Source organism: Pyrgilauda ruficollis, unplaced genomic scaffold (assembly GCF_017590135.1).
Source record: "Pyrgilauda ruficollis isolate IOZ18807 unplaced genomic scaffold, ASM1759013v1 scaffold96, whole genome shotgun sequence".
Classification (NCBI taxonomy): Eukaryota; Metazoa; Chordata; class Aves; order Passeriformes; family Passeridae; genus Pyrgilauda; species Pyrgilauda ruficollis.
The window spans coordinates 1,761,653-1,773,849 of NW_024531710.1; the positions used below are offsets into that span (position 1 = coordinate 1,761,653).

Consider the following 12,197-nt stretch of genomic DNA (forward strand, 5'->3'; position numbering starts at 1 on the left):
AAAGGAGATGTGCAGCTTTCCAGTCTAACACCTTGTCGTAACACCTGCTATTAAGATCATATCACCTGTTATTATGATAGTGTTCTTGTTGGCAGCTCTTTACATTTTCATAAGATTAGTGAAATGTTTTGCAAATTAGGCTTTTGCTAGCACTGGGTTGCTCATAGAGATTCACATCATTTAAAATACTAGCCTTGTAAGAAAAGGAATTTTACTGGGCATTTATTATTCTTATGCCCTTAGAGTTCTGCCTGTGGTTTTTAGGGTTTTTTTTTTGTCAATGGGGCTTTTGGTTGTTGAGGGGTTTTTTAATACAGAAAATGTGAAATCTAACCAAGGTCTGGTGAGGGAAAAGGTAAGTACTGATAGGCAAGAAAGATGGGTTTCATTGCAATAAAACATTTTAAAATTAAGATTTTAAAAGCTGCCTACAGATTTTGGAGGTCAAGTCTCATATGGAGAAAAGAAAATTAACTGAAATTTTAGGGTGTTTTGAGTGTGTACAGATGCTTAAAGCAATGGAAAATACAAGGATGCTGTAAAGCAACTTATTTATTCATTCAGAGCCATTTATTCACATTGGTACACAGCATTTCTAAGTGAGAAACAATTGTATTGAGTAGGAAATGCAGAGAAACTGTAGTTGGGCTGTGGACTAACTCCTGCACTGTTCAGTCAATCTCATTTCCTTTTCTGGGATTACTTGACTCAAGAGATCTGAATTCAGTACAAATTCAGTGATCTGTTTGTTTTATTTTGCTTCTAGAACCTAGAGATTATAAGGCATATTACTGGTTTTATTGCAAGCCATTTATATTTGTTTATTAATGGTATTATTTACTCTGCATTATTTAATGCAGTCTCAAAACAAACTGATATTTACCCTGGCAGTCTTGTAGGCAATATTGCAATACAATATAGTATGGTGAAGTAATGACTTTCTTCTTTTACACAAGATTTTCTCTATTACAGAGCTCACTTTTTTGTTTTTATCAAAATTGAAGTCAAAGTGCAATTCAACTATATTTCATGAGAATTATGCAAAGCCAGATTAAACTAATTATGTTTTGATCTGTCAAGAAACACCATTTGTAAAGTAAAACAGGTTCATCAAGCTGTCTTTTTAAAAGACAGGGTCTTTTTTTTCCAAGACCCGGGGTCTTGGAAAATTAACCCTTTGCAGGAATACAAGCGCATTCATAGGTTCCCCGGGATATTCTGTAAAAAGTATTTTTCATTTGATACAGTATTGCTGTTATTGTGCAAGTAAAAGTAGTATAATAATGGAGCAAGTTTTTTGTGCAAATATCCTTTGGTCAGGTTCTTGTTTCGTATTACCATTTGGTGTATCTGTAGATTGAACAAAATAACTTTTGTTGGCAGTTTGCTTTTTTTCAGTCCTTGCTAATGTCTGACTTGTTTTTACTCCCCTGTTGCCATATGAATATGTAAACAGGTTCTTACAGATGCAGATTTTTTTCCTTCTCAAACTTGGTGTTTTGGTTGGTTTGGGTGTAATTGTGAAGTATGTATGATGACAAGTAAGGATGAGCTGTGTGGTAAAATTTTCATTGGTGTTCCGATGCAAACAGCATTTTTAACTCATTGAGTCTGTTAACTCTTTATACACTAACAGTGATGAAAATACATAAATATCTTGCAGACTCAGTCTTGCACAACTCTATGCCAGTCTTAGTCGTGTGAAATGTAGAACAAAAGTATTGCATTTGTAAAACATTACTAGAACAGAGTTAATAATAGATCTTTTATATAAGAGTTAATTTGCTTCTGTCTGGACCAGATTCTTGGTTGCTTCACAGAATGACATTTTGGGTGTTTTGATTAAATGCTCTTACACACATTTTGTACTTTGGCACAGTACAAAACGTCATTTGCGATTTTAAAAATGAAACCTCTGAAGTAATTTGCTTTAAATATTACCTTTTAAAGTGCTGCAGCATCCAACAGCTAGCATTTTTTAAGAGCTGCTCTTTGATAGCTATATAGTTTCTATGGTTTCCAGTATCTGCATTATCTTTGAGGCTGTGGGGTTTTTTGGGTTAGGTTTTTTTTTTTTTTTAATTTGCAGTGATTTTATAAGACTGATTAATATTAATTTTGTATTTATAAAAGTTTCTAATTAAGCTGTTGCAGGGTCAAAGTAAACCTGACCTTATGAAACTATACATATACAAAACAGAATATATATGTATTGTCTTAGAAGAGAAATATGCATTTAATGGCTTTCAGAAATACTGTTTCACAGCATATTTGAGTGTTTCTGTTCTTTCATTCTGTTGTTAATTTATCCAGTTTTTGTTCTGTAGAGGAATGTTTTGCATTACCTCCATGAAATCAGCTCTGTTTCAGAGCTGTGCTTTATGCACAGTGCTTGTTTCTGGGAGTGGTGATTGGTAACCTCCCATTCACTGGACTCTGCTGCCATTCATAAGCTGTGTGCTGCTCTCGGGAGCTGGCAATCCATCCCCAGAGCAACTGGCACGTGGGCTGAGTGGAGCCACACCAACTCGTGTGCTGGATGGACACGCTACAGACAGTTAAGTAGCAGCATTGTCAGAGCATCTCTCTGTCCTTTTTTGCTTTGTTCAAATCAATGTAGAACTCAATACAAAGCAGAACCAACCAAGGAGTTTGCAGTCAAGTCCCGCAGATGACTGGACAAGGTGGTGGACCACTGTATTTCAGTCTGTTCTTTCCTAAATCTGCATTCACCTGACATAGGGAATAAAAGAATAAAACTAACAGCGTGTGCATGCTGCTCTGCTATAAAAATTAAGTTTTAAGAGCAGAGACTGTTAACTGCACTTTACAAGCAATGCTGAGTGACTTGCAGAAAGTCCAATTACCAGCCATGAGCCAAGCTACCTGTGGAACCTAAATACACCAGCTGTCTGCCTCTTCTCTCTTCAAAGTATTTTAAGAAGCAGTTAAGCCATCTAAATGCTAAATTTGAGAATCAAGTCCCATTATACAAGATCGTGATCTCCTGGAAATCAATGGGAAATTTATTTTCTGTTTGCTTGGTTGTATTCACTTTGTTACAAGATGTTAAGTAGATAATTGCAGATTTGTTCTAGTGGTATCTTACGTCCAAACAACCACCAGTGGTCCCGTGTTGGACTTGTAATTTACTTGATTATTAAGGAGACGAGGACAGACTGAGTGGGAGAGTTGATCTTGGAAAAGGTGCATGTTTGTTCTCAGGGGCTGGAATAGGTGACCTGTCAAGGCAAAGCCTCTGTTCTCAAGAAGCTAAAGCTCCCGAGGGCCTGCTGTTAGCAGAAGTCTTTCAGGCCATTGTATAGCACTAGAAATAAAGGCAATAATTCCCAGGATCAGTTCTTGCCAGTAATGTTGAACTGATAAGAATTATGAAAACTCTGGTAAGGTTTATTTGTTTCATATTCAGTTTCTGCTTTTCTAGCAGGACTCCCAGACATTTTAGTGTCCAGACAGAACAGAGAGGTTGCTTTTTGTGTTCTTACTAAACTCAAATACCATACACAAAATAGCAAATGTGTTCCATGATATCTCTGGCTTGCAGGAAAATCAGAGTTATCATGTGCATAAATGACAAATGCTTTCCAGAGCCCACTTCACCTTTCCTTATGAGAGAGTGAATTTAACATGTTAATTTACTATTTATTGTCCTTCATTATGTATTTTTCTGTATGATTAGAGTAGCCAGAAGAAAATTAGATGATTCATCTCCGTGTTTCTTTGGCCAAAAGTCTTCAATTAAATTGGAATTAAATTCCAGCAATTATAAAATATAATTATGTTATTTAGACCTTTTTTTCCATCATGATTTTAATCCAACTGAGGGCTGTGATTTCAAAAAAAAAAAAGGAAAATTAACTCAGTCCTGCACCCCTTTCCTACCATCAACAGATACTTGTTTCACCTTCGTCTCTTGTACCAGCACTGCCAATGCTATATTCTAAGTCAATAAAAGGAAATTATCCGAGCTGAAAATGTGTCCAGTATTGCTAGGTTCATTTACAAACATATTAGTTCCTTCCTTCAGAGTTCTCTGATGCAGTTATTCTGCTCATCAAGGTGAAGTCTGCGTAAAGGAACAGGCAGAAATAAAAGGGTGGGAGAAGCAAGAGGGATGGCTGGACTTCCCTATCAGAGGTCACGTGGAGCTGCGGTTTTGCACTTGCCATTTGACACCAGACAGGCTTTTTTGTGGTAAATTGTTTCACAGCTGGCTGGATCAAGAGTATAGGCCAGGTCACAGTGAGGTTTTGGTGCTTTGACCCTGAGTAGCTTTAAGATCTCTCTTAAGAGTGATACCATTCTTGAATTTTTTTGGCACCCTTCATCCCAGACAATTCCATGCAATTGGCAGGTGTAATTGAAATAGAGCTGTCAGTAACAGTGGTTAGGTCGATAGTTGCAACTGCTTCTGCTATAGAGGTTTTCAGTATTAGTGGGGTTTAGGTTACATTAGTAAAAAACTTGTTGATCAAAAAACAGGCAGGCAGCAGTGTTTATTTTCAAGGTCATGATGCAACTCAGAATAAAATATAAAAAATGTATGGACTGTCAGCAAAAATGGTTCATTATCTGACCTAATTTGCCTTCCAATAGCATTTTTGCAGGACTTCTGCAAGGTAAAGCGTAACTTTTCCTTTTAATCTTTGTCTCCATTTGTACATCGCTTTCCTGTCAGCTTTCTAGTTAAGTGGCTGCTGTTTTCTCCAGCCTGTATAATTGCAGATGATTGCTGCTGAGGGCATTACAATTATTTGTGAGATTACACCTGCCCTTTCTTAGTAAATGAAGTGTCCTTAAGTGACAGTTTGACAGTGTTGATTGTGTGGAATTAAGGAAGACTTGACCAGCTGGCTCCAACGTCACTTTGTGCGGTTGCAGACAATGTGACATCAGTGTCAGCAGCTCCCAAGGCGCTTCCTCCTGGGCCTTGTAACTGCACAATCCACTGAAGGAAGAGCTGCTGCTCCAGGCACTTTGTGTGGAGGACAGCAGGGCAGCTCAGTAATTGATATCTGTGGGACTGATCGTCTTCCTGGACACCTGAGACAGGCTGTTTGCTTCTACCAGCAAGGGATCCTTTGCTCCTCCCCTCCTTGGAAGAAAAAGGCATTTAGCCCCAGTGAGTCTCAGCTTGAGAAAGAAATACTTTTTCTCTGGTTGAAGAGCAGGACTTGTAGAGACAAAATACTTGTATGTACCCTTCAAGTATGACTTACCAAGTCTGATACTGTTATCTTCTCACAAGCTGATTTTCAAAGGTGATACATTCTAAATATCTTTCCATTAAAGGGGGAAGGCTACAAAGAGCTGAATGGTTAGGCAAATGCCCTGCCACATCACATGGGCCTGTGAGAGAGGTGGGTAATCAGGAAGAATTTTCTGTGTTGGTGGTTGTCCCCTATATATACAACCTCAGGAGCTGGCTCTCAGATCAAGTTACGTATTCTCTGAATCGATGAATGATGTTCTCAACTGATTATCAAATATTTCACTACCACTAGTGTTCCTAGTCTTAGATGCAGGGCAGAGTTTCCATTAAATACATACTAGGTAAGAGTGGAGATCAGGGGATTGTTTTTGAATGGGATGGGACTGATTATTTTTTCCTCACAGCACCTGAAATTATATATATTTTTTGCGACTGAAGTAGAAATGCATGAAATGCAAACTCTGCCACTGCTCGTATTCTGGTTCTTTGGTGAAGTGTTTGAATTCTAGTATAACAGAGGTGTTCGTGAAGTGAATTAAACCAATGTAAATTCAGTCACATCACAGAGCCATGTGAATGCAAGTGAACGCTTGTATCTCTTCTCTCAAGTTCAGCAAACTCTACTTTTGCATTTTAGTTATTTCTAGTTCTGTGATAGCACAGGGAGAGCTGAATGGTTTGCTGCTGTTCAGGGCAGGGACTATCCATTTATCCATGCTCCTAAAATAAAGGAGTTTGCAGCCTTCAGCAAAGTGACCACAGTGCAAACTGTTTGTTAGCAAAAATGGTTAATAACTAATAAATAACTACATAATTTTATGATTAAACCAGTTGTCTCCAGCAGGGGGATACTTAAAGTAAGAAGACAGTTTTTGTCATCAACAACAGATTGTTGTTTGTAGTTTTCCATATTATTTTAATTAATACTTTTGGCATATACCTTCTGTTTTGTATTTAATTTTGTTTCTGGTCGGGTCATTCTACATTGGAGATATATCTCAGCAACCTGTTTTTTCCTCCTGAACTATCACAATATCAAGATCTTTCTTTTTACTGATAGGCCTGTATTGAAATATTCCTGTTATTTTATAGTGTATATTGCTTTCTGAGTCAAGTGTAGATGGCACCCAAACGGCATATTTAATGTTTTTCTGTCAGATCTGAGTTTCCTTCCAAAAGGAAAGGAAATAACTCTTTGCAGTTGTTTTCAATATTTCTGTAGTACAATGACACAATTTGTTTCTTTAACAGGATTGCACGTTCTTCACTCGGAAGGAAATCCTTCGGTAAGTAAATCCTTTTAAATTTCTCCTTCGTGATCCATGTGGAAGGGGCTAAATCTTTTTATCTGACTTGTGAGGAAACCAGATAATGCCTGTTATTCTGCAGGAATTAATTGTATAGAATAGAATAGGATTGGATTTAAGATACACTTATAATGTATAATTGTCATAAGGTGGTGATTAGCTTAAAGTGAGTATCATAGACTATTTTAGGGTTGAGCCAGTGACATGTTTGAAAGGGATTTGCTGCTTTTCTGCTCAGTGATACCAGTGAGGGCACATCCTGCAGTCAGTGTAGAATCCAGAGGTGTTTCTACAAGTCTGAGGTGAAGTTTTAGTGAGCAGGAATAAAATGGGTTATGACTCCCTGGTTAATTAGCACTTACTGATTTAGCATCTCCCTGTTTCAGTGAAGGGGCAACCAGGTACTGCTGGGCACTTATTTACCCTGCAGGATGCTCACAGGGCTGATGTGGAGGAAATGCATGTTGAGTCCTCTTTAGGCTGAACTGAATTTCTTGTGCAGCTGCTGACTTCACTGAGATGATCCAACAAGGAGCATCCTTACAAAAAGAAAAAAAAAAAAAGAAAGCCCTGTCTGTCTCACAATCTATTTGCATGGCTGTTAATGACTGTTGTGTAGGTGGGGATGAAGGAATGAATATGGCAGCTTCAATTTAGATTGCTATAAACTGATGTAAACCAGCATGAGACTGCAATTAGGTAAAACAGGCTAAGTGTTTTTATCTGTCCCTACAGGGAAAGCAGACCATCAAAACCCCAAACAACAGTAAATCTATTTTCTGCTGGTTTAATAAGCTGAATCAGCTCTCTGAAGGATCAGATGAGTGCCAAAGCTGGCATGAGAGACACAGTGAGCAAATGCAACTGAAAATGAGGAGAGCATTTCCCTACCAGTAAGGTGTTAGATTGACTTACACACTGACTTTAGAATGCAAGGCTTTGGTGTCAACAGCAGCTCAAGTCAACGTAAATACAGGTTGTGGTCAGAGGGGTTGAAGACATATTTTTTGATTAGTAATCTGAGTGTGGATAATGTGCAAATTATTAGAAAATAGTATAACTTATTAATTTAAAGTGAAGAAAAGTTTAACACAAAATGCTGAAAATGGATCTAGGAAAAAATATAAAGTAAGACTGCAGCAGAGGTAAGTGTGCCTGGTGAAAGAGAACCATAGCTCACTATTGGTATTTGATAGCTGTTTATCACAAGAAAACCTAAATACACTCCTAAATCTTGGTTAAAGATGGTTAATTTTTGGAAGTGCTGATCGCAGCTATGAGCATTCAGGCATGGGCCCAGGGCAAGAACATATTAAAGAATTGTAGGCATATTTATGTTATCACTGACTCAAAACATTATCTAAAATATTAATATAACACCTGACAAATTTTTAGAGCTGTTACTGGTGGCTTTGGTGGTGTTAGGGCTTTGAAAACATGCCCCCATTTTCTTAAGGAGAATTTCCTTTCTTAAGGAAATTTAGACCTATGTGTGTAACTTCAGGACAACTTCTCTGCAGGGAGAGATGCCAGAACACACTGGTAGACAATCAGTCTGTAAGTGCCTAGAACTTAATACATGCTCAGAGGCAGCCACTGCAGATTTGTTAAAAGCAAATCTTCCTGTGAGTATCTGCTTTTGTAAGTCAGAGAAAAGAAGTAGCTGCAACATGTCTTTATTTTGGTAAAGACTTCTACAATTCCAGTTTGTGTTAGTCCTTTTCTACTTGTGTAAGTGCACTGAACTCTTGGTCAAAATACTCCTGAACATAGAAAATTGGTGAGAATGGTAAGAAACATTGAGGTGAAGTGAGTTGCAGATGCTATGAAGATCGAGATTTGCTTTTTCAGCTGTACTCAGTATGTTAGAGAAATTACTAGAGTCAAAGTGAACAAAAGAAAATTCACACACTTAAGTCCTAAGAACTGAGAAAAAATTTGCAAGTGCAGAATGGAGTGTATCAAAAAAATGGGCTGGGGAGTTAGTGATCTGAGCAAAGTAAGCATCATTTTAACAACACCATGCCCCACAATGCTCTTGCAAAAAAGAGAAATGCATTTCTAAAATGCATTAACCTCAGCAGTGTTTATAAAATGGGAGAATTCCGTTCAGCAGTACTGCGACCTCAGTAGGAATAGACTGTCCAGTTTTGGGCATCACCATTTGAAAAAGATTTGTTATCCTGGAAAACATCCTGTAGAGAGAAACAGGAATAAAAAGAAAAAAAAATAACATGAAGAAAAGTTGGGAAAACCATTTAGTTATAGCAATGAATCTGTTTATATAATGTTCCTCTCTTGTGATTGTAAATGGGAACAAATGGTTGAGTTGTCTCTCATAAGGCATTATTTCTCTTACTCAGTTTTACAAATCTGATTTTCTGGCAGACAAGCTTTTACTCTAGCAATAATGCTTAACTGTTCATCAGCCCATCTGTTTCTGCTTCTCCCTGCAGACTTGTACAGTTTGGCACCCAAACAAGCACTCAAATGCATGTGTTTTTGGAAGTCTGTCCTAGCCAAAAAGCACAAAAGTTGTCAATTCAAGTTGTATTTCACTTGAGAGTGACTTTACCTAGTTAGACAACTGCCAGGGGAATATGGCACTAAATGACCAAGCTGGGCACCGTTTGGGATGTCAGCAAACCTTTGAACCTTGGTAGAAGAAAAATAGCTCTTCTGTTGCCTTCTCTTCTCCACCTGTTTCGTGGCTTGTTCTTGATGGGTGAAAGGTGAGGTAACAGGAGCCCTTCTAGCCAATCCAGCTGAATGTTGGATTTTAAATCTGAAATCTGCCAGAGAATTAAGCAGTGGTTGCTTCAAGAGTCTGGAAAGCTTCCTTATAAGGGAGCAAAGGCAGCAAACTGCTTGGGAGGCAGCTTGCTGTGGAGCAAGTTGCTGCACAAATGGAGGGAGGATTAGAAAACAACTCTTGTTTTTCTTTTAGAGAGTTTGAAGTTTTGTATGCAGAAAGGGGAATTGCCCTATTGTCAGCTTTGGAGGAAAACACATCAGCCAAAAGAATGAAATTAGGGGAGGTCTATACCCTTGGGAATCTTCCTGAGTTTTAGGCAAGAAACTATACACACAAAGATTATATATTTTCTGAAGCTACTGTTGATCTTCTTGATAATTATGTTACTTTTCTTGTTGTTAAAAATATTTCTGTATCCTCTATGAATGAAAAAGGAAAAAAAAAAGGGTTTTAGGCAGTCTCTGTATTTGCGTACCATAAACCTTTCCTGTATTATATTTAAGTCAGATTGTACCTGTTTTGCTAAGGCTTGTGAGAGGACAGAATCCCTGTCAGTGTTGATCTGTATGGAGTCCGGAGTGATGCTGTGCTGTGTCCAGTTGTGGGCTCCCCAGTACAGCTGCTCCAGCATCTGGCAAAGGGCTGTTGAGATGGATGGGGGACTGAGGACTGTCTCATATGAGGAAAGGCTGAGAGAGCTGAGATCTGGAGGCTGCAAAGGAGACAGAGGCCCATGCCAGGAAAAGGGGCAGTGGGTACAGACAGAAACACAGGAGGTTCTGCCTGAACACGGGGAAGCACTGTGAGGGTGACCAAGCACTGGAATAGCCTGCTCAGACAGGTTTTGGAATCTCCAGCCTTGGAGATACTCAAAAGCCATCTGGATGTGGCAGCCTGCTCCAGGTGCCCGTGCTGGGCAGGAGGTTGCAACAGTTTGTTGTGAGGAACTCTCTGTGTGTGGAGACACGAGGCTTGACTCCATGTTTCTCAGAAGGTTGATTTATTATGTTAAATATTATACTAAAATACTACATAAAAATTATACTAAAAGAACAGAGAGATCAGAAGGCTACAAAGAACAAGAATAGAATAGAATGCATAACAAAATCCTGTGACTGCTCACAGCCTTGGCACAGGTGACTGTGGTTGGTCATCAATCGAAAACAATCCACATGGAGCAATGCACCTGTTGCATTCCACAGCAGCAGATAGTTATTGTTTACATTTCTTTCCTGAGGCTCCCAGCTCCTCAGGAGGGCAAAAATCCTAGGAAAGGATTTTTAATAAAATATCATAGCTACACCAGTTCATCTCAGGAGTTCCTCACAACCTCAGTCACTCTGTGATTCTTGGAACCACCAGCAGAAAAGATGCCTGTGAGCAGGGATTTGAGTGGCACTTCAGGAAGGAAAAACATTATCAATATACTCACTTTGCATCATGTAGGTCTGGGAGCTGTAAGGTACATATATTGGAAGTCAGAGTTTTCATAACTATAACTAGTTATTATAAATTATAACTAGTTATTATAAATTGTCTGCCAAAAACATTTCTCACAATTTCTTTTTAATTTTACTGTATATGATTTGAGAGGACATTTTTGTAGTATTCTCTTAAATCAATTTGTGCTGCTTCATTTTGCATTGCAAAGATGAATAAATACTTTACATGCTAACTAAAAACTAGCAGAAGACTCATCTATACACTTTTTCTCATCTTATTATGCTGCCTCTTTATAAATCTGATTTCAGTGCCCAGTTATTGTGTTTTATTGATACAATGAAAATAACTTCAACTGGAAAGCGTAAAAGGGAAAAGGCATATCAGTAACAGAATTCCTTCAACTTTCAACCCTTTCTGCTTATGTTTCTCAAGGTCCTTTGTTCCTTATCTGTTTGTCAAACTGCAGCAAGTCAGTGAGTTTTGGTTTCAGTTTCTGACTGAATTTCCTTGTATCACGTTTCCTGCTGTTTTGGTTTCAGCTTCACACGGTAGACCACCTTCTCTAATAGACTGTTCTAACCTCTTGCAATCCTTGGAAGCAATAATTCACTGAGGAATTGGTGCAGCACAGGGATTTATGCCTCCGTTACCATGTGTAGCATTTAACATTTATTATTGCAAAAACAGTTTGTGCAAGTATGGCATAAATCTGAGACCCTCCAAGTACTTTATCAGGTGCCCCAAAGGCCCCTCCTTCCTTAGTTTCTCAACCCCAGATTAAAGAACCTCCTTCTTTTTGAGCTATAGCAGCTTTTTCTCCCTGTGTGGCAGACTTGTAGGTTTTGGTCTGTCTGGCTCTGTTCCCCAGCTGTCCATTAAAGGACTGCAAGACAAGAGAGCATGTGCAGTTCACTGATTTGCATCAGTACAGGGCTACAGCCTCTGCAGCAAGGGTTGTAAATCAGCTCCCATCAGTGCATTCTGTCCTGCATTCTGTGCAATCCCATCTTCAATGCTGCTTCTTTTACTTCCAGCCATCTCAGGTGCTTGGAAGGGCTGATTAATTAAACCTGGCTTTATGTTGACTTGTTTCCAGGGCTTTATGTTGACTTGTCAATTCTCCTGCTGGTCTCTGGAGTGGTGCATTCTTTTCTGTGTATTACACAAAGTCCTTCTCCAGCTGTTCCATTCAGCTCTGGCATCTGGACAGGAGCCTATCCTCTGTGGTGGGTAACCAAAAGTACAACTGAACAGCAGCTGTGCACTTCTGGTCTTGCTGCAGGCACAGGTTGTTCCATCCTGTACAACCAGTGTATAATCAGCTCATGCCATGGCTCCTGTGAACCTGTGGTGGCACTGTCCATCAGCACTCACTGCCTGCTTTCACTGTTCTAGTTAAGCCATTTGCTTTTTTTTTTTTTTTTTTTTTTTTTTTTTTTTTTTTTTTTTTTTTTTGAAC

General features: G+C 38.7%; 1 protein-coding gene across 14 annotated transcripts in view; it reads left to right on the forward strand.

The window, feature by feature from the left end:
* Nucleotides 1-12,197, forward strand: part of LOC121365478 (calcium and integrin-binding family member 2-like) — a 98,808-nt gene that overhangs the window by 63,961 nt on the left and 22,650 nt on the right. For all 14 annotated transcript variants that reach the window (XR_005957023.1, XR_005957022.1, XR_005957021.1 and 11 more), the window contains one exon: nucleotides 6,485-6,519. Coding sequence is in view for 4 of the 14 variants with exons in the window: in XM_041489685.1 (XP_041345619.1) it covers nucleotides 6,485-6,519 (35 nt within the window). In the remaining 10 variants the exon portion in view is untranslated. The remainder of the gene's footprint in view (nucleotides 1-6,484; nucleotides 6,520-12,197) is intronic.